The sequence below is a fragment of the Bombus affinis genome, chromosome 4, assembly GCF_024516045.1.
Source record: "Bombus affinis isolate iyBomAffi1 chromosome 4, iyBomAffi1.2, whole genome shotgun sequence".
Taxonomy (NCBI): domain Eukaryota; kingdom Metazoa; phylum Arthropoda; class Insecta; order Hymenoptera; family Apidae; genus Bombus; species Bombus affinis.
In genome coordinates this window covers 16,820,528-16,844,528 of record NC_066347.1, presented here as the reverse complement: position 1 = coordinate 16,844,528, position 24,001 = coordinate 16,820,528, and the positions used below count along the sequence as shown (strand labels likewise).

Genomic DNA, 24,001 nt, shown 5'->3' with positions numbered 1-24,001 from the left:
CGTATAACATAATTTTTACATATATATATCATAGAAAATTTTTAGACATACTTGTCTCATGATATCGTAAACTTCGTGAGGACAACCATCAGGTGGCTCCATTTTATATCCCTTTTCCACACACTTCACAACATCGGCTAGTGGCTGAAATCAACAGTGAAGAAAATCAATGTGGATTACTTTAACACAGACGATAGTCCAACAAGAAAACATACATAGAACTCTACTCACAATTCGTGGATATGGTACACGTCCAAAGGAATAAATCTCCCATAAGAGTATTCCAAAACTCCACATATCAGACTTATTTGAAAACTTCTGAAAACAAGAAATTGCAAATTGCGTATATACGTGAATAGTGTCGTTAAAATTGGGCATTGTGGAATCGTTATTCCACAACTTGATATTTACATTTTGCTTTAAAGCCTCTGGTGCAGTCCATTTGATGGGCAGCTTCCCTCCTTCGAGAGAAAAATTTTCGTCCCGTGCCAAACCGAAATCCGACACTTTCGCAGAGTTATCCTCCGCGACGAGAACGTTTCTCGCGGCCAGATCTCTGTGCACTACGTGTCTGGATTCTAAATACGCCATGCCTGCGCACGTGTCGCTGAAAGGTAACAAAATGCATACTTAAAACCAGCCCTCTCTGACACACGAGACGATATAATTTATGCGAAGTGTAACGGCGCGCTGATTTCAACGAAGCTTCGTAGATAAACAGAAAATACTTTACCTCTTGCGTCCAATCAACTTCTGTTAAATTTACTTTCAATGAATTAAGCTTTGACTCAATTTCAAGTAATGTTAGTACATGTTATTTATTTCAAGATTGCGTCAGTACTACTTATTGTTACAATAGCATTGGATCATCTGTCACATGTACCAATTTAACTTTTGTTTCAACGAGTAGAAAGACATAATATCTTAAGAAGAATTTTAACCAAGACTATATATTTTGTATCTTTATTTAACAACAGAAAAACAACGATCGAGCCAAACTACAATGGTCCAAAGAACGTAACACAATATTTTTAGATCAAAGAAGAAAATCTGTCATCAAATCAGAATTAAGACAAGTATTCGTGCATATTGTTCACTCGCATTATCAAATGAAATTTCTAGAAATTTTGTAACAACGGAGAAATACGATTGAGTTGAAAATGAGGCGAAGAACGCAGCATGCGCAGACTTTAGGAGGACATGGCGAGTAGGTCGCGTACCAGCATGGAGAACGCGAGCAAAATACCATTCGTATTTCTCTATTTCGCAAACTATTCGATATCTACGCAAACGAGCATCCGCCTATATGCAAAGTTTCGAAGAAATCAGCGCGTGACACCTCGCGTGTTTCCCCAGCGAAGCATAAATCCAGCTGCATCCGTGCTTTTTACGTACTACGCGAAGTTGATCTGGTCCTTCTTGGAAACGTGCAGTCTCCCTCTTGATCTCAGGTAATCCACCAGGGATCCTTTACTCATATATTCCGTAACCAGGTACATGTGTTGATTATTGAAAACAAGGCCGAGCAGTTTCACCAGATTGTCGTGGATCAGCGAAGTCATGAGACTCGCTTCGGCCAGAAACCTCTGCGCCGCCTCGCTGTTGTCTTTCAGCATTTTCACGGCGACCCTTTCGCCCCGATAAACGCCCAGCAACACGTCACCGAACTCTCCTTTGCCGATACACTCCCTCAATTCAAGCTCGTGGGTCTGTATAACCCAACCAGCATCGATGAACGCCTTTAGATCCACGCAGAAGTCCTGTTTGCCCTGTTTAGGCAGAGATTTGGTGAGCTGCGTGCACAATCCATCGGCATCCTGCTCGTAATGCTCGACCAGCAAGGCCAGATTTTCAAAAAATTCTTCTTCGTCGATAGTTAATTGTTTGTTCGTGTATTGCACTCTGTAATGTTGGACACGGCCCTCGTAGCACACGCACAGCGTATAGTCGCCGGGGAAATTCGTCGACTCCCGGACTAGGAACAGGCCGTCTTCGCGCGGCCGCAACAATCGTTCGGCAGTTTCCCTCGATATCTTCCCGTGGAACCATCTAAAAACAACGGATAATCGTGAGTTTGCGTGAAATGAAATTCGATTAATGCGCTGATTAGCGTATAATTGTGCGAGCCGATATTCTCGCCAGGACAATTAAAACAAGCAGATGCCTATAGGCAGAAGTTCGAGGATCTCGTAGCGAAAATCACCTTTGTCATTTGAATTTCTTTTATCAATATATATATCATATTACACGATAGATGCAAGTATATTTATAGTTATATCATAGTGGAATTGTTTCTACTCAAATCATATACAGTTATAGAATAAAGATCGTTTTCGCGTCGTTGAATTTTCACTCGAGTACAAGTCACGGCATATGCATAAGTCATTTTTCATAATTGTTAGAATCCCGTGAAATTCATAAAAGTTACGTAAAGATTATATACAAACACGATAGCTATAGTTTATATCAGAGAATCGCGTTTTATGTATACAAAGAATTTTCAAAATTAATCTTCTCGCGAATCAAAAAATCGAAATTTATATCGAAAAATATTATTCTGCGTTTTTGATTTATTTTTACTGATTATGATGATTTTTTTTACTGAATTACAATTTTTACTGAAAATTGATTAATTTTAATCTCATCTTATTTATGGATATATATAATGTTCAATTCTTGGATAATTCAGGGATCGATTCTTAAGTCTGAAAATCGAGAATTTTCACGTCCTAAACTACCACTCTTCCTCTGTCAATCTTCGATACTCTAAATAATAATTTCTCTCTTATGATCGTGTCTGTTTCTAACGCTAGAAATCCTTCTTCTTCTCTAACCATCCGTCTGTGAAATGACTGTTTGACAAATCGGTTGCCCCTAACGACAAATAAGGTCACATTGCCCATTTGTTTGAACTCTTAGGGAGTTTACATATATATATATATAGACATAATATACATTGGATGCAACAAAGGATTTTTATAAAAATCACATACTGCAAAACGCAAAACTAAGGTCGACCATCCAATCGTTTCACATACGATCGATGTAATTTCGCGATGGTGCAAGAAACAAATACGTACGGCATAGCGTTGAGTTTGACCTCGTGCCTCGGATTCGCCGATAACGCAGCAGGATTGCTAGGATTGGTGACGTTCGAGGTGAGGATTACCGGTGGTGAGCCGGTGTTCATGTGACTGGTTATATTAGCAGAGGTGACGTTCGAATGCGTAGTCATCGTCGGTGATACTGGATGGGACGGAATGTTACTTGTAGACAAGTTGGAAGGAACGTTGTGTTGCGTGCTATTTTGTATAAGGGGATGGGATGTTACGTTTGAGGGGATCGTATGGTGATTTTGATTGCCATCGAGCTTCGCTTGCCGCGCTGGCGCTGACACATTCGGGTATCCGCCACCCGCATTGTGATACGTTGGCATCGCAACTCCCGCAGTGGCCTATGCGAACCTACAAAAAAAAGGAGGAATTTTAAACACATTTTCATTCGCTGTAAAGTGCACGGCTCCTTTTTATCTTTCGAAACACAAAGATGCTTCACAAAGTGATCCGATTATTTTGAACATCTTCACCTTTCCACGCTGCTATTCTTCCTATCGACGAACAACGCCTCGAGTTTAAGGAACATACGAGAGAATCCAATTTTACAATAAAATTTATGTGTAAAAATTAGCAGCTCTTTCGCTGGTTGAGATAGAAAATTTAAAGACCTTCCTTAACATTTGACGATATCAACGTGATAATATTTGATTCAGAATATGTATCGTGATTGGCGATTTTTCTATCAAGATTTCTTATTCTTTAATTCGCAAGTAGGTAATGACATATATTTTTAAAGAGTAGATCTCAGACGATGTGTCCACACATGTGATACGTTTTACCATTCTGAAATATGTTTTATCACGTAGAATAAAAAAAAGTCGCGATAGTTTAAACGAACGTTCGCTTTCAGATGATATCATTTCCACATTTCAGTAACTTCCAGTCACACAGATTCTGCAAATCTGACGTTAGCGAGACGTATAAACGTACTAACCTTAAGATTAGAACTAATTTGACGACTATGAATCGATACTTGGAGACAATACGATTGCAAACGTTTATTTGCAAGCGTTGGAAACGATAAAGCAACCAAGCTTCTTCGAGCAAGACTGAAATTGATAAACACGTTCGTAATGAATGAACTTCAAACCTCGTAAGAATTGTCCTTAAGAAAAAATTATGAATCATAACATTGTCATTCATAGCACCGTGACTTGATACATCTTTCTGAGTTAATAGGTGCGAAATTGTTCAGGATGAATGAAACATTCCGTGTACGAAAGTCGAATTACGTTTCGAACGACTCGACAGTGATATTTGCCATATTTATATTTTATTTCGTTTCAGGCTATTAAATTGTTTTCGTTCAACTCGTTCAATGATAAGGAAATTTATTCAGATACTGGGTGCGTTATCGCGAAAAAGAAATTTTGATTTTCTCATATTCGATCGACTAATACTTGACTTTTATCGTTTGTCGATCCCCAAACGACAGGGCTTTATTTTATGGTATAAAATTATAAACAAAATGGTATTTATCAACTAGTAACTACCAATCAGGTTTCTCCTTGTTGCTCTTTTTCTTCTATGAACAAGGACAACGTGTTGATCATACCGCAGTCAACGCCTAATCTCCGCAAACTAAGTCAAGGACTTATTAAATCAATCTTCCAGTTTTGTCTGTGGTTTTAAACTTTTCTTATAATACATACGGTGTATTGCAAATAAAACGAAGCGTAACCTATATTCACATCTTAATATTTGATCAATAATTACGAAGATCGCGATTAAGAAGAGTAAAATTGTTTCCAAATACGAATAATTTTCTCTCATAAATTAGCAGATAATTATAAAAAGGAAACTATTTGCCTATGTAAAATAAAAGTAATTTCGTACGACTAATCCAAAAAAAATATTCCTATTTGAATGTAGCAAAAATCCAATTTTATCACACAGACAAAATATTCATTGTCGATTAGTGAAATGCTAAAGAAATTGTTTCATGTTCGAGGAATAGCTTTCAAGATATCAAAAAGTTATAAAGAACGTCTTGGCGCTTGGTATGCCACGTTTGCCAGAAAACAAGCTTTAGATATCCGGTTTCTCGAGTAACAACCATAAAGATTTGTTTCATCGTGGGGGAGGGGGGATTCGGTTCCAGAGCATGTGGTTCGAGCGTTGATTTTGTCTTTGAGATACACGATAGCCCTGCGCTTTTTCTTTCCTCCTTCTTTGCACTTGCGTATCGGTTAACGATACATTGCGTTCCATGTTAACGGACACAATGATCGCGAACACACGAATGCTTTTTACGCGATCCACCTAACAGTGTCACGTTTGATTAATATTTGTCGCGAGAGCAAGCGTAGCGAGCGCTTAAGCGAATCGTTGCGTCAAGCAGTTTCCGGGAAGTCCTGATTTTACCATGATTTTTCGTCATTTACAGTACTTCGTTAGAGCGAGTCAATTTTATGGATTTTATGGATCTTTTCTTTTTAAGAAATTACTTGCAGTAGAACTTTATTTATCCGAGCGCCATTTATCTGGTGTGATCTGATCCGAACAAAATTTTAATTACTGTCCGATTAAACCAACTTCCGCTAATTAAGCTCACTTATCTAAAAATAAATTCCTATTATACGAACTATAGACGCTTCTAAAGTAAAGTCAGACGAATGGAATTCCGATCTGCAACTTATAAAGCTGATTAATTATTTTAAAGATGGTCGTTGACCTAAATTTTTCCACTATCTTCTTTTTAATTGAACACGGTTTGGAAGTGGCTGTGGAGTGATTACTAGAATGATTAATAGATCTAAAGACTGCTGGAGAAAGAATTTAAAAGACAATTTTTTAATTAGATAATGTCATATCCGTTTAAAAGTATCGCAGAGTAAAGTAAGAATGATATACCGCAAAATGATTTCCTCGATTTAAATAAAATCAATCTTTGTCCGTAGAGAATGAATAGAGGTATTTATTGAATATCGAATGTGAATATTTCATTCGTGCAACATGTATCTAGAATTTTAGAGGTGAAATATTATATAAATAAATCTTGAGTTTGATATTTATAAACGACCCTAGTTTACGAACCCTACACCCCTTTATTTTTTATTTCTTATTTAATTCAACATATTTAACCATCATACGTAAGCAATAACCTGCATGATACAACTTTCCCTGCAAGTCAAAGAAAAAGAAAAAAGGTTTACGAGGGATTTCAAATATTTCAACGTATTTTGAAAAAATGGAAAACGCAAGACTCGATATAGGACAATTTAAACTAAGCAGAACAAAACATTGATCAACGCTGCTAAAATCGCAAAAGTACGATAAAACTACGTTACGATCATTCTTTCGAAAAAAAAAAAAAAAAAAAGAAAAAACGAACGATAGATATATCCGAGTGAATCTCAATCTTTTTACCAAACAACGCGAATTTCCAGAAACGTATAGATAACGAGTTTACCATTTTTAAGAATAAACCAACTCTACGTTACAGTCTCCTTTCGCCCACTCTCGAACGTTAACTCGTCCATTCGAAGATACAACATCACATATATCGAAACATGTCACACTCTGCGACTCATAATCATCAGGAAACACGTCGAATCACAAACGATTGCTTCTACAAAGTCAGTTACGCTTTTTAATTAAGTGACCATCGATATTTCGACGGAGACACTGCAGAGAGGGCGAGAAACGTTTCCCTGTCGCGGCTGATCGAGCAAAACGACCACGGCGTCCATGGTGCGCACCATATTTAATCGTGCATCCGCGGTGACTGAGGTGAGCATTTAATCAGCCAGTTAACTTAAGTGGCCATTGTTCCAACGCGCGCACTATCCGCTCGTTCAGCCCGCATTATAATGCACTAGACACACCGATAGACGACAGAGACATGCGTGAGAGGTGAATCATTCCGCGTGTATTTTCGAAACGACCAGCAAACCATCGTCAACGAACATGCCCGGTGCAAGCATCGTCACTCGAACCAACGTCTCGTCTGGTTTCTTCTGTTTGCGTACATTCGCCCGATGTTCTTAGCCTTCTCGCATTCGTGGAAAACGAATACAGTTTCCGACGAAAGTATTCGAATATTTGTTTAGTAACTTGTATAGTATCGTAATGCCTATTGCAATGCGTCATATGACGAGTCTTATACGGAACATTATATGGAAGAACGTTAACATTGTAGCGAGACTCGAACTCTCACGATTATATTCGTGAGGTTGGAGAGAAATTTGAAGATGAACATAGAAGCTACAAGATGCATAGTGCAAGAGATGATAAAAATATTGAACTGCCGAAAATGAGAGAAAGTCGAAACTTTATTAACTAACGAGAGAGAAACGAAAACTTTATTTTTCTGCGACTAGGTATGATATCGCGGAAAGATGAAAGTGAAAAATGGGACAGGGATTTGACGATCAGAAAAATGATCACCGTATTACGATAAATTCGTTAAATTTTCTTTATGATTTTATAATACGACGTAAAAGGATACTGAGAAGATTCTATTGTGAAAAGTTTCGCTCGCATAGTAAACACCGTGAGTCACATGCGTCCCACGTGATACGCTGTTTTCTTACGAATCGTCGACATTCGCGTACGCTTTTCGATAAACGTCAATATTTTCATGAAAAATGTTCAAAGAAAAGAAAATATCGGAAGAAAAATAAGAAGATTGGAAAGTTGAAGGAATTCTTTTTGAAACGTTTCGCGGTTCAAGTGTGCCGCTTAAACATCGTGAATATCAGACGTTGTGGTCACAGTATGCTTGCAAAGCACACCAAGGTTTAGATTACCATTTCCTATAAACTTTGCTGCGTTTTGTAATACTGAGACACTTCGTGACACATAGAGGAATACTGAAACGTCGGTTCAGCGGTTGCACGACGGGTTCGCGAGTGGAACAATAGAAGCAAAGATGTAAAGATTAGAAATCTACTTTTGTGTTAACCGTATTAAATAACTGCATTGGTTGCGATCAACATTTCTGGATAGATAAAAATTCGAAAAATATTTGACAATTGACTTGGTCGTAAGGAAATTCCGAGGAAATTGTTAAATAATAAATAACCTGTATAAAATCGTATTTCAAAGATAGAATCAACACATTCGCTACTAAAAAAAAAAAATAAAAAATTATTAAACTTATCTTAACACGCTATCCGTTGCTTTTTTCGTTTCTCTCAATTTAAGCCTCACTTTCTCGAAGTGCGCAAAACCAAAAACGCAACAGTTGCGCCACGCAACGTTATTTATAGATAGCGAATAAATTGCATAATTAGATAATTGAAGCGGCGCAACGTATGTATCGATAGCGACGAAAATATTCCAAAGTCGTCACAGAAACAACAAGAAATTATACGAAATAATAACAATTGCGATAATCCTTCAAATTCTTTCTTAACGCCTAGTTGTAGCTAAAAATACGAGCTACGCAGCTACGCTGCAGGATTGCAATGAAACGATGACTTAACGATTATTTCTTTATCATTGATGATTTGATTTTTTAGAGGAATCTGATTGTAACATAGACGCAATATCATTACATATGTTTGTAACGAACATGTGAATAATAAAATGTATGCAAGAGCTACTTGCGATTCTATTCAGAACATTTCTGTTTCATATTCAGAACGTAGAATACTCTATTATATCAAAGGGTTTCTAATGAAACGCTATTGTCTGCAATTTGAACGAACACGTGTTCTAAGAAATAATTCGATCGATCACGTATGTAATACGTACGTATCTCTATCGTTAATATAACCAAGAATAGGCAATCTGTTGCTATAGAAAAATCAGCATCACGGGGCTAATTTTACCACGAAGGATCCTTCAAGACCTAAAGATACCACGCTAAACCGTTCTAAATTATATAGCAATTTATGATCGTAATTTTTCATTCTCTTACGTCGCTAATAATCCATGCTAATTGATACAAATTACGACTATAAATAATGAAAAAAAGAAATGAAAAGGAACGTCTACAAATTTACTAACAACTGGAAAATTACGAATCCTTTCTTCGGTACTGGAATTTGGCGAATGTGTTTAAAATTCACGATACGTGTATCGCAAAGCAAAATATAGAGAATCATCCTCGTGCATCCTTTTCTGCAATAAAGCTTCGTCTATCTGATCCTACAAAATGAAATTCCGTCGTTTCCTGCTGAATAATCGGGGGCAACATCGACGAGACAAATCTGTTGCACGATCAAACATTGAATAATTCAACTGGAGTTTATCCTTGGTCGGTGTCTATGACGAGCGCGTTATGTCACGCGAAAATATATTGCGCGGCCGGACATACTAATACAAGAATCCTCATTACGTAAGTATGAATAGCCACGTTTTATTGTCTGGTTTTCGAATTTTGAGCAAACCGTGTCGCGCGTCCACCGTGGAATCGGACTTTCACATCGAGTGTCCTCTCGAGCTAAACCCAATGCGTTCATTCAACAAGCATTTTACAGCGTAATTATAGAGTAATTATAGATTATCGTGTTGTTTCCGATATCGATCTCTTTCAATGTTTTTACACATATCATTTTCAATGTTCCAAGAACAATTAGTTTTCACTTTCAAGTAAAGAAATGGGGACAGTATGAATATGACACCCATTGATCGAGTTATAGAATCACAGGTCATAAAAAGGTCTTCATAGACCTTCATCATTTGGGAAGGGCTACTTTGATACGAATAAAGTTGTATAACACGTTTATTAAAAATATATGTGTGTGTGTGTGTGTGTGTGTGTATTTTAAAAAAATTATATTTCGATTATTTAACATTCAACGTGTTAAGAGTATTTGACACTGAGAGGATTAAATTAGCTATGTATCGATACGTGTTACATATGAAACTGTTGCTTTTCGTCGGCTTGGTATAAAACATGCCGAATCTTTAATGAAATTTCGTGGAATCGTATCTCGATGAAGGTAGCCCTTTTTTATAGAGTACATAAAAACTTTGGCGAGTCACTGTATTTATTTGCACTTTTATCCATTAAAACGATTATTTTACAAGGTAGCGTACGATATAATTTAATCGTTTTCTCAGCAAACCGGAAAAACGCGTAATGGGTAGCTATGATTCAGAGAACCTTGACCAAGTTGAGAGTTGAAATGGAATAAATTGAATGGAATATTTGTTTTCATTTCCAATCGTTTAGCGACCAATTAATTAAAATGACGAATGATGTTCGTTAATTCGCTAATTGCAATCTTTATTGAACACTCGTGATCCCGTCATTGGATAATTAAAAAGAAAGAAATGAGAAGCGAAAAAGATATAAAACGATGTTCATTGATAAACCAACGAAAAAAACGCAGTAAACGAGGTCGGTTTACAAAGTGGCCATTCATTATAAAAGCTAGACCAAAGCGTTTACGTATCAAACGCTGTACACATGTTGTTCAATAGTAACCGCAAAATTGATTAAATAGTCGGGACAAGGTACATTAAAATTTATTACTAGTAAACGGAGCTGTGAAATTACTCCAATACCCGATAATACTATTAAGTGTAACTAAATCTATTACATACATGTATATCGATCAGATTGTCGCGTTAATATTAGCCGTAGAAGTCAACGAACGAGCTTCGTGAATTATGAATAAATTTCTACGATATCTTAAACTCAAAGTAATTTCGCTGTATTGCTATTGCTCCAATAAAACTCAGACAGAAAATCGTAATTTAGGTTTCCCACGAATACTCGTTAAATCATAAACTTTTTCTTGAAATATACGTAAGAAGTATTTGATCGTGCTTGAATTTGAATTGATCACGATGCTTGAAAATTCACCAATTCTTACGATTCAGGACGCACCCCGTGGGAACAGACAGCCGGTATCTATGCAAATGCTTGCGAAACTACCAAAAGCCTGACGAATTTCTCACGACGAGAATCGTAAGGGAAGCCAACCTCTTATACAGCTGTTCCTTGTTAGCCATGGCAATTAGCGAGAACGAACGGAAATTCGGCGACGTGGATCGCACGCATCAACAACTCAGGTGGCGTCGAAACCAAGGGGAAGACACAACGTGACCATGGCTCGAATAATAAACTTTCCGATTGCACGCCGATCCACTGTACTACCATATGGGAGGACATGCTTACGTAGCATAATTTTTCGTATCGACCGAACGTTTGCTATGGTGTGGCGCTCTTCTGTTCCACGCCATTCTATTGGCTTGGCAACTAAATGATTATGGATTTTGACAATATCAGCTAATGACAAAATCCGCAATTTCTTAGTTGCCAAGCCAATATTTACACCGAGGTATAATCAGAAAAATGGCTTAACTCTCTATAATTGAAATTTTATTTCTTTATGGGAATAAAAATGATTTTAATGATATACATTATAAAATAAATCAATACAATCATTGCAAGAAAGTTATTTGTTAAATATACATTGATATATATAAATATTCCAACATCATCACGCCACTTTCACGGTCTTCGGCAGATTTCCAAACTCAAACGTCGAGCGGAAAGCGTATCAACACGCGCAATAACGTTCGAAGGAAGCCATTATCCGATCGTAAAAGTTGAGCGCGAAGAACGAGGATGATCGAGTGGAAGTAAAGCGAAGAGTAAACGCGCAACGAGTTCATCTCGCGAGATTTCCAGGATAGACGCAAGGGAAACGATGCGATAGCAGGTATCGAGTGTTGGGGAGACGACGACGCGGTGTTATTCGCTTTTTACACAAAATACTAGCCTGCAATCCTTTTGTTACGAGCGATAAAACGCGCAGTGTAGTTTCGGCATCGTTTGATAGGGAAGGGAAACGCGGTTGCTTGCTCGCGGCGCAAATCAACTCGTTTCTATCGCAACCGACTAACGAATGGCTAACCATACATCGAACATGCTATCCAGTGGGTCGATTGAATCGCTCGCAGCAAATTCATTGGTCACGATTTGCGAAAGTCGATTCGCGATGGACTCCTAACGCGATACTTACACCGCTCTATAGGTACAAATTTAAATTCCGCCGCCTTCTTTTCATCGTTTTCCACTCAATCGTATTTTTCTAACGTTGAAAGGTATCTCAAGTTCGAACAAAATTTGATAAACGTCTTATCGATATATTAGGAAAAGTTTCTTTCGTTTTATAAGGAAATAATGGATGCACAACATTCCCGTTTTATATTATTTCATCGAATCACGTATGATCCATTTTGTTCTATAAAAATGAAGATTACAAAAGATTACGTTCGACAGATTAGGTTTCATGTTTGTACAAAGATGCATCGTTGTTAAAGACGGGTCTGTAAGAGAAAGACACTTTCCGAACAACCTAATTTCTTCCTTCGATTTTATGTTAAACATCTTCTTAAAGCGTCGCGAATCCGATTGTTTGGTCAAAACGAGACTGACATTGAGATATAGAAATACGAATATCGTAACAGGGTTAAGTTGTGTATCCCGTGAACTGTTGAGAAAGTTGAATATCTATCTTCTATAATACTATGCATATGCCGCAAGCATTTGGATAGTTGCCATAAAATATTTTTATTGAATATATCGCGTGTATATTATGCGAAGCTTTTTGAAATTTCACTAGCAGAAAGTTGAAACACGGGATTCGTAATATACAATGTCAGACTATATCGCGTCCAAAATCAATCACTGCTCAAGGCTATTGGTGACCGTACCACCCTCCACTATAATGCCTTATTACTTTATCGTTCTATTTCATCTCTTTTCTCTCGTATTTGTCTTACCTCGCGTTCGTTTCCCAGACACAGAAGGCAAGGTTGCACGCTGTCTATCTAACATGTATCAGGTAACAATCGAAGCGCGTATAGAGGTTGTGAAGGACTGGATCAACCATGAGTTGTCGTTACGATCAAACATCGCAAATACAATACGCGGTAACGCAAATACTCTCGCTTGTAACAGCAGGAAGCTAAGATCGAGTTATGCATGAGAATATGGAAAAATGATTCGCTACGTTGTTCTTAGCAACGCGCTCCAAGCTTATCAAAATCGCTGATATCGTAAGTAATCGCCGATAGAAAATCTTTGTAAGGATGGCTTTTATTACGAACTCTGCAAATTCGCGAATTGCTGCGAACCAGCCTGCCAGCAAACGGTCGAAATATCGTCGCCGTTGTCATCGGCGACAGTGGCGTACGCGCCACTGAGGCTAAGTCCCAAGAGAGGAGGTTCGACGTTCGTTTTTCGTCCCGCCAAGGAAAACCGCAAGGTGCCTCGCCCCGTTCCACGCGTCTAAAGATATCAGCTTAACAAGAACGACGGGAAAAAAGAGTAATGCTCGTGACTCTGAGCGACCGTGCCAGCCAGCCAGGCAACCAGGACAAAGTGACGAACACAGGGCGTGAAACGGCCGCCCGTAAAACAGCGAACCAGCCTTTCTTTTAATTTGTAACCGGATAAAGCTAGATCGGTGCGCGAACGTGCAAATTAATTGAATCTGTAATTGAAGGTAATTAGAAATTATTATATCGACGCTGGTACCAGATACTAGGAGGATGCCCACGTTAATTATAGTAATCGAGAGAAGCAAGAGCGTCTAGTCGTAGCGAAGAAAAGCCAGTTTATTAACGGCAAAGTGAATTCTGCTAAATCTCCGCGCATCAAACTCCTCGGCTATTATGCTCGTTGGTATCGCGAGGAATTCATAGACTGAAAGATTTATTTGTCATTGTCAGTCACGTAGGGGCGGGCATTTATGAGAAACGCGTGAGAAAACATGGGTATTCCGCGAGATTCTCGTTTATCTAGCGATATGGGATTTGCGTTTGGATATAATGCATGATCGTATAAATAATGTAAATAATTAAATTAATATACGCAGAGACAAACAACGATACAGTAGAACGACAATTATCTGAAGCTTGTGTCGGGAGATGAACTTCATACAGCTGGAACTAATAATAATCATGTACATAGCCAGTATTGAAAAATTCAATGTTGATCTTTCGACAAATGGCAACAAATATTACGACGTCTGTGCACAGATAAACACTCTTGAACTAAATGCATAAAGTATGGTCGATCAAAGATCGAAAGATTACCGCGTTTTTTCCGAGCTGCTCGATCATCTTTAGAAAGAATTCATAAGAATCGGAGCAACAACTCGATAAGAATCGACTCGTTTATAACTGAAGGACGGAGGATAAAAGACGAGGAACGCTTGGACGTTCAGGTAACAGAGTGTTCAAAGAGACAGAGAACGAAGTAAATCGGTTCGACGAGCTACGGAGCATCCGATTGGAAAATCAAATCGATCAAAGGAGCCACGTGCTTTCCACGTACAGGCAGCTTCGACAGCGGGTTATTCATCGTCGACGATGCAACAAGATTTACATTATCCAGAAGGGCAGATCGTGGCAAAGATATCCGACGAAATTCTCGATCACTGAACCAGCGTGTTCCCCTTTTTCGCGTAATTTATGCAAAGCTTATTCGCACCGATGTCTCGTAACTGTGCACTATTAATATCCCTGGCACGCGAGGACAGAAGCGAAACCGAGGAAAGAAAAGAAGAAATAAGAAAAGAAAGCGAGGAAAGAAGAAGAAGAGGAGGAAGAGGAAGAAAGAGAAGGAAAAAAGAAAGAGGAGAAAAGAAGAGGGCAAAGAGCACGCTCGACAGATTTGTTCGGAGTGTTTCTCTTTAACAGTACACGTTACTGTACCGTGACCAGCCGTTTTCCATCTGGCGTTACTGCATTACCCCGCGGAAGACTGCGCGCGTTTACGATTTCTTACTCCGAGAAACGGTCACATTCTTTCTTCGGCAAGTGTAACGATATCGTATGAAAAACGGAAGAACGGGACGAAGAAACGAGAAAACAGCGCATGTACTTCTTCGGCAAGGAATTTACTAAGGCTGGAAGCGAATAAACACTTGTTGTTCCACAGTTTTATTCGTTTAAGACGTACATATATGTATATGTATTAAACGAGATCTACGATCTTGGAAGATAGTTTCAAATATTAAATTTAGAAAAATAATCTACTCGTACGTGTCTCTGTATTTCTTGAAATCGTGCTTGAGTTAAAGAAAAATTACATAAATATATACAAGTTAGTATATTTGTATCATCAAAGGGGTTAATAAATATAATAAATTCATCAAGAGCGATGGTTATATAAATGATAACTTGTAACGAATTTAAAAGTTTCGAGAATACTCCAATGAAATAATTACAACAATGCTCTCTAATTTCGTAATAACAGTAAGTAGCTGGCAATTTTCTACGATCCGAACCATGACATTTCTTCGCCTTTTCTCAACCATCTTTGCACGAACTTAAATTTCCCGCCACGTTAGAAACCGTGACACGAGCAAACAAAGCAGAATAATCAAGAATACACGGGCAAAGACAATGGGCGCAAAAAAGAGGACAGCTCTCCTTAACAGTTAGGGTATATATGGATTCTAAGCAGATCCTCGTTTACAACTTTCTAACTATCTCTGCCATTGTAACGTAACACGATTCACACGAGACAGAGGTGAATCAGTATCGAAGGCGGTAACGCGAACTTCATAGAGCTCGAACAGAGAGAAGAAAGTATGACGTGACCCAGAAAAATATTAGTCGCGGAGTAACGCGCGTTAAGGTTCGAGGATTGATCAAGTTGGCCGTGCACGAAGAAAGGAAGGAAACGAGACGAAAGTGAACGAAAAGAACATTCGTATAGAGATACACAAATAGAAATAAATAATTTGTTCTTTATTAATCCTGCTGTGGTCTTTGAATTTTTTTATAGTTCGATCTCGCTTGCGTTTGACCCAGGGGAAGACTTGTGATGTTTTAAGAAAATCTCGCACAGTATCGCGCGTATAAACAGGGAAATGCTTATTTGTAAAAAGCCAACTGGTATAATTAATACTAATTAATCATGATGCTAACATAACTGTATTGCGAAGATTTCTATTTCTACTTCTTTTTTATCGAATTTAAAAATATATTTCTTGTAGTTTGAAAAGCACTACAGAACGGCTCTCAGATGTTCATTTCGAAAAATATATTTATTAATAATTACAAACTAAACTAGATTGAATTTGGCATAAAATACAATGTACAGGAAATGTATATTTGAATCTTGTACTATGGAAGAAAGAACAGTAATAAAACTTTTCATAATACAATTAGTTCAATTTATGTTTCAGTTGTATAAATAAAAGTGAACACGTTGAAACGTACAGAATATTTCTACCAGCTTGAAGTGCATCTTAATATCTCCAACGATTCCTTTTTTCTTTTATATGAAACTTTCGAATTTTTTGTCTATATTATTTTTAATAATTCTACACCGCACTCGTGAACGTTTGAAGACGAAGGAAACGAAGATCGCTGGAACGCGAGATAAGAGGAGGTTGCAAAAGCGATTTCGTGTATTTTATAAAGGAGCTTCTTGTTCCGCGGTGTAATTATATTTTAAGAGAGCAATTTCTGGAAACTCGTCGACAGGCTACCGCAGGAAGTCGTTAATATTGGGAAGTATTTCCTAACGATTTCGCAGTATGTTTCTTAATGACCGTGGAGTCCGAACAGAATTGCATTCAGACACGGAAACTCCTTATTCGCATTGACAGGAGATTGAATTAAGAATTCCTGACGCGTTCTAATAGTTATCTAGTCGATCGAGAATATAAATTTACGTCTAGAATAAAATTTTAAGTAATATTCTTTGTGAAAATATACCTCAATCGTCATTTAGATCAATATGTAGATTATTTCTTAAAAGATACATTTCCTTAAGATGTGATAAATGAAATAAAATTGTATCCTTGATATAGAATCGACTACGCACATTTGATTCTCCTGCGGCTGTCTTCTTTTGTATCGATCTTACTTTAATGTTAACCGAGAAAAGGACTTTTAACGTTGCAAGGAAATCGGAAAATCATGTATATAAATAACAATCTTTTTCATATTATCCTCGAATTTAAACAAATGTTTAAAAAAATGAATAAAAGACAGCAATTTACATGAATGTAATAGGAGATCAAAGAAGATGGTAAAATTTTATCGAAATCGTAAACAAAAATAGTACTCTTAGATTACATTTCCGACAGTGAATCACTTTATTTTTTTACAAAGTTTATCTAATCAAATACGTGCTTTTTACGCGAAATTTCTAAGACGTACCTTGTTCCGCTTTATCATTTACCTTAAAAATATAATTTTTATCAAGAACGCCAAGTATATTAAGAATATTCTTCCGATTATCCAGCTGCAAACAATTTTATCGATAAACAGAAGCGAAAAAATCAGTTGAGCAAACAACCTCCACGATGAAAATCTCCAAATCACATGCTAACGAAACCTTGCACGAGATGTTTCTTTTTGTATGTCGCTACTGGCGATAATGCGTAAAAGAATAAACGCAACACGTTTTTTTCGTTAAAAAGACGAAAGATATATTAGAATAATAAATACTTTGCAGAAGCTGTCCAATTCGAAAGAATTAAAGCGTTTAAAAGTAAGGAAGGAAATATTAAACAAGTCCTTGAAATTCCTTATCATAACCACGATAAAACCACGATTAATTCCGCTGCAGTTGTCGAATTTTTACGACGTAATTCCAATTTCGTTTCAATAAGCAGAAGAAGCCATCATTCGTAACTGGTAAATGGAGACGACCTATAAAACTCTAGGAATTTGTATTTTTGTGCTCATCTGGAAAGTACGCGTTGTGAAGTTATTTATCGATGTAATTTAATCGTTATTAATACATGTATAAGTCATAACACCGTCTTTCGTAAATTTTTAAACACTCATAATATCCACGCCATAATACGATGTACACGTAAAACGACCACTATAACAATTACTTTTAACGAAAGATTTGCTTTTCACGAAAAATCTTCACATAAGATTGAAATAAGAAGATACGTGTATTAACAACGATTTAATCGAAAATGACCGAAAAGTGGGAAATAAAATATTCGCATTAACGCAACGTCAGTATCTAGTGGGTTTAATGAGAAAGCAGATACGTAACGATTTGTCGAAAAGCAACAGATAATCCTACACAGCATGCAGTTTCTACGACGTCTTAATCTGAACGCGTGTAAGATCGATCATAAAGCTGGCAATCTGGAAAAGCAATTCTGTCCTTCGCGAAGTGCTAGATACGTGTATCCGCGAACGCTTTAAATCGCATTTGGGTCACGTTGGATATCGCCTTCGGTTTCGCACTTCGTCTCCATTTGTGGCAACTCGCTCGAATTTAACCGCGCGTCTACATTTTCCTGAAATGCGTCGTTAAAACGCAACATTTCTCGTTTTTGCTTTACTCCGCCAGTAATATGAAATATTCGCGTGCGTAGCCACACCGAAGTGCGATCTAATAATTGTACAATTGTAATAATTGTAATATCAATTAGTTAACTTCCATCGGTACGAAATAAATTTCCCTTAATAACGTTCTTACGTTATAGTCGAGTTTCATCGGAACGGGAATGTCTCCTTTCTGTGCAAAAGAATGCTGAGTTACAAGGAATCGCGAAGAATGTATCGCTATTCCGAGATTTTTTCCCGAACGCTAAGGCCTGGTAATATGAGTCACGCTGCAATGGCGAGCAGCACTCTTGAAAATCTTACTAATGAGGCTCGATACTGAAATATACAGAGGATCTCTACCGTAACGAGATCTTGATTTTATACGCGATAAAATGATTATCAAATTTAATTGCTCTGGTGCAATAGGATAGGATAAATCTTAGCTTAGAAATTACGAACGAATGGTTGAGTTTGTTGCGTGATATTAAAATTTGCGCTTGTACCTCGATCTAGTCGTGGCATACGCAATAAAGATGTTAGTCGTGTACTCGAGCGAATCATATTATTTAATAGGAAGAATTTTCAATTTTGTAGACAATTTTAATCCTAGTGAACGCACGTTCTATGTATTGCGTATCTTCGCGTTATATTTCCAGAGTTGTCCTTGTACAACAGAATAATTTGTAAAACAGATGCTCTTATATTCCAAAGTTACATTTACACGATATAGTTTGTATAGAAACTATAGAATATGGATCTTCTAGATACGTGGTTCTGCTGACTCGAGATTCTTACACCATACGAGGTCTTAGCTATCATTCTGAAAGTGTCAGTACGTTTCAACGAAGACAATTCACAGTATGTTCGGGATAAAAAGGGGAAATGAATGCAGAATCTCCGATGCATATTTAGATCTATGGTAATTGATATTCGCATAAATACGTATAACAAAGAGTATCGACTTTAATCAATTCTTATGATCTACTCTAATTAACTCGTATTTCGTATGAAAAATAGAAAGTTTGCTGAAAAATAGCCTGTGTAAATGTATCTATGGTAATCTTTGAGTGTAAACGTGTGCCGGGCTCGGACATGAAAAGCTTACGTTTCTACAATAAGGATTAAATATGATATTTATTATTTTTACAATTTTATCTGGTTTACGACTTGATTCGTAATAAAGTAATAAGACACGATAAGTTAAGTCTCCGATAAATCTTTACGAGCTTACAATTTATAAAAAAGATATTCAAGCTTTACCTATATTTTAGATTGATTGTCCATCCTCTGGATACGTTCCCCTCTGAAACAATAATAAAAACGAGTTTCTCATTCAGTTACATTGATAATCAAATATTAAAAGAATTTACATACGAGAGGAATTTTAAAAGTATCGCAAACAAATTCTATTATAAAACCCGTAAAAGAAATTGTTCTCGTTACGCTTAACGAACAGTTGCTCGTAATTTCGCTTGGACTAAAACTAGCGAAGTTCCTTGTTAGAAATTCATAAAAAAAAAGAGATGATTGCCGGATAACGCGATTTTAAATAGCAAGGTAGATTAGGAAAGAAGCATGTCATAAAAAATTTATTGAATCTAATTATAGGCGAGACTCTGCGTTTCACCGAGATGCTCAATTGCTAATTAAAATATCGAACAAAGCAAAAATAAATGCGACCATCGAAGCAAATAACAAACAGACGGAGCCTTTTTTCCAGGTATTCGGCCAGATATTCGCTTGTGAATTAAATTTGAGCATTTAAAACTCGAGGATAAATGCATAATTATTAACTATGTAAATAAAGTGGTATTATCAGTAGGTTGAATTATAGAGGAAATATGTTTGCTAATTTTTAATCAACGTGTTTCAAAACATCTTGCATCTACAAAGATGCTAATCTCTTTGCAAACAATTAAAAGAATTCTATTTCGTAAATTTTATTTACTATTATTTGAATAAATTTCAACTTTTATTTCGTTATTACGTTATACATTATACAAATGCGATGGATAAATCGAAAATATTCAATCGAAGATAATGTTATATCTTCTAAATACTTTTAAATGCTTTTATGCAAAATAGTAAAAAAAACTCTCATTTAAACGAATCATTTAATTACATCGTTATGCAATTTCCTCCTAACTTGCTTAAAAGTCCTGAAACTAACGAGTCTATTTTCCATCCATAGCAAATGAAAGAATTAAATTACATGTGAAGCAATTAACAATACAATTACAGAATAAACGGCATGTTTTATTGAATAATAAGATAACACTTTTCCTAAATTTCATTATACGATCAGTTTCATGAACTGAATTAAATTTCCATTTACTTTCAATAACTCACATATTCATTACAACCACATACGATCGAGATATACAATCTCGAAAGAAAGGCAAATAGCGAATAATATTTGCACGATGTAAATAAACAAAATCATTATAAACGTGTCATACCTATTTTCCATACTAACTGATGGATATTATATTAACGAGTATAATCTTTAACATTTTTCATAGGCAATTAACATCATTTTTCCAACCAATTCAGGCCACGTATATTTATCCCTTAGTTAAAATATCTTATTTGAATTTCTTTTTCATTTTTTAAGATACGTTGAAATACTTACTACCGGAAAAGGAAGAAAAGTATAGAATTCATATACAAAAGCGTAAAAGTTGTCTATGAATTCTATTTCAAAAAATGATTCAATTTCGGATTTGTTTTTGTTAGTTTATACAAATTAATGGAAAGTAAAGTTGTTTCCTTATCGCGGCTCTTATAAATACAAATAGATCTATCGCTTCAACTCGAGAAATGGAGTAAGCAGTAAGACGTAGGAAATAAATTTGTTTCTTCATAAAATTCTACGTGCTAACTGAGTGAACATAATTTTCATAAAGTAATCGATTCCGTTCGCATTTTTCGTAATAGAGAGTAGTATCCGGCAGTTTGATCATTCGGCGCAAACGTCTCGTAACATTCAGCGCAAGGTTGCGGTCGCTCCCTCTCACTCGGCTTCAGAAGCGCTGCTTAAGGCTGAATTAATTAGGTAAGAAACACGCATGAGAGAATCGTTGATGTTTTGGCCGCGAAACGGCACAGCGGGAAACCGCGGCGTTTTTCTTCGTCGGCGAGAAAACGCATCCGTGTGTGTTCGACGCACGTGGAAAAATATAACGTAATAACCCAAGGAGGAAGAGCAGCCCATTTACAGCGTACAATTAAGCATTGTGACTGAATTATTCGACAAGAATACCGTGTACCGTTCGTTAACTGTGTAATTAGCCAATAGTTAATTGCCCGGGTTCGCATGAGCTGCTTCACTCGCCTCGGAAGCGTATTAACCCTTTACACTCCGATTTTGTCCCGGCTAAACTTTTTGATGGTAACTCCAATGCTTTTTGGCACGTCGCACACATGTATAATGAAATTTCAGTTTCAAATGATATGTTGTATTCTTTACACGAAGTTATATTTTTATGGTTTGAAATTTTGATCGTTGTGTACTTTATTATTAATCACCAACCGTCTCGAATAATAAAAGCATAACTTGCTGTAAAGAATAAAATATATCGTGTGTGTACGTATATATAATATTTATTAATAATTATTAATTTAACTGATTTAAGTTAGGAAATCAACAAAAAGTTCTTATAATCATGAAATATTAAAAATTAAAAAAAGACAAATATAATCGAAGTTAGGTCTGTCTTAGTCTTTGTAAATGTAAATATGATATAACTTGTTTTTAATAAAAATAACAGACAATTTTTAAATAAAGAAATTACTTTGTACTAGAAATTAACAATTAAATATTTCCTTCATCTTCGCCAGTTATGTATGATGCTTGCATATTATGTAGATATGTTGTGTACTTTATGATTTTGTGCTAAAATTTTATCACATACAATGGAATTATTAAATTATAATTAATTATAAAATGTGCCTCATTTGCATCATATATTTCTTCAGGAATGTAAGACATTTAAAGCATAGAGAACATAAAAATACCTTTTGTTGGCAGTTCATAATTTTATTGAAGAAAACGTCCCTGCACCCCTCATAATGGATACAGAGAAGGGGATAATTTTATGATGGTTTTATGACCATTGGCATCTTTTTAGTTTCCGCATTATTCTCTCTTTATTGCTCAATTCATATTTTGTCGGAAATTCTATGGTATAATTATTACTGCTGTAGCTGAAAGATGTACTGAAAGTATAATAACCATTGTGTATGCCTGGGTGGAGTACTTTATGCACAAAGGGTTAATTCATAACACGATAGTTTTCAATCTTCCTCTCTGTGTTTTCCTATTTTATAAAAGGGAATGTGTAATGTCAAACACTAAAACGCGGAAAAAGGACGTATTCAAGGACAGAAAAACCGTGGCGGGAAATTGGAATGCAAAGGACACGTGTACACCTCGACGCGTCACGATTATCGCTGACCAACAAGCTGACAGGAACGTACCGATCAAGCTGTCTCTTTAGGGTGGTTTACATGATTCGAGCGCCGCTTGACATAACAGAAGCTACCCTTTTTAAAATTATATTATAACGTAACGATATTTACATTTTATGCACGTATTTCGATCAGATCGTTTCGACTACGTTGGAAAGTATTCGTTGCGCTACATTCGTTTACTGGTACGGCTTCCGATGCGGCATTGCTTCAACGATAGCATGTTTTATACGTAGGCTCCAAATTTAATTATCGATTCTGTTAATAACGTTCGTTAAATAATATTATAACATATTAATTGTTTAACTTGATACATTCTATGCTTGAAATATCAAATCTTTTTGTCTTGTATTGATAATTAACGATAAATGTGAACGCACATGTTACATAATACGTTATTATTGAAAAACAGATTAAACAACAACACAAATATAAATAAAGTGAAAAGAAAGCCCTGAGACAAATCTCTTTTATTTTCAGATCTTGTATCGAACCATAATTAATCGAAATTTCGAAAAGTAAAGTTAAGAGACAGCTCATGGACATCGTGTAACCTCGACAAATCTTCGATACACTAAAAGGATATGTTTCGTGCATGCATGTGCTATTTTTTGCGGAAATGGATGTGCCGAAAGGTAAGAGACGATATTGTCACCGAATCGATACGGAATGTTGGAAATTACAAAGAAACGTGCTATTTCTCTGTCATTTGGTACATTTAGAATGCAAGAGCGTATGTCATTTAAATAACGCCCACTTTTAACTTGAGAAGGTGAGAGTAACAATTCAAAGTATAATCTTCGATCGACGTTAATCACTTGTACAATTGAGAACATTGTTATCACTATGTGGTAGAACGATTAAACAACTATCATCTCGCCAAATATACGCGATAAGAAGACGTTATAAAATCGTAAAATTGATGAAATTTTAATGTATAACAGCATCGCAAGAATTTTATCCTGCGCGCGAATAAATATAAATTACGTTTACCTACTTTATCGAATACTCGGATTTTGTTAGCGGACCTGCGAATAAACACAGGAAGCACAATAACACTATGTCACATGAACGAATATTCGTAAGAACCACTTAAAACAACGATGCAATCACCTCACGAAACGTCACACTCACTTTAGTCGGGCGGCCATTTTGCTACACACAACCCGAGTGAAGAACATTTTGAT

The 24,001-nt window shown here is 36.5% G+C and overlaps 1 protein-coding gene across 3 annotated transcripts in view; it reads right to left on the bottom strand.

The window, feature by feature from the left end:
- Positions 1–24,001, bottom strand: part of LOC126915506 (tyrosine-protein kinase CSK) — a 27,271-nt gene extending 3,270 nt beyond the window's left edge. Inside the window, exons 1-7 of one of the 3 annotated variants that reach the window (XM_050720224.1) lie at positions 23,808–24,001; positions 19,605–19,647; positions 3,081–3,464; positions 1,396–2,049; positions 412–607; positions 232–318; positions 52–144 (exon numbers count right to left, since the gene is read on the bottom strand). In XM_050720224.1, the coding sequence (XP_050576181.1) occupies positions 52–144; positions 232–318; positions 412–607; positions 1,396–2,049; positions 3,081–3,436 (1,386 nt within the window). In that variant the 5' untranslated portion in view covers positions 3,437–3,464; positions 19,605–19,647; positions 23,808–24,001. Of the gene's footprint in view, positions 1–51; positions 145–231; positions 319–411; positions 608–1,395; positions 2,050–3,080; positions 3,465–6,528; positions 6,713–19,604; positions 19,648–23,807 lie in introns of those variants that run through there. The other 2 variants (XM_050720225.1, XM_050720226.1) reach the window with 2 other exon arrangements.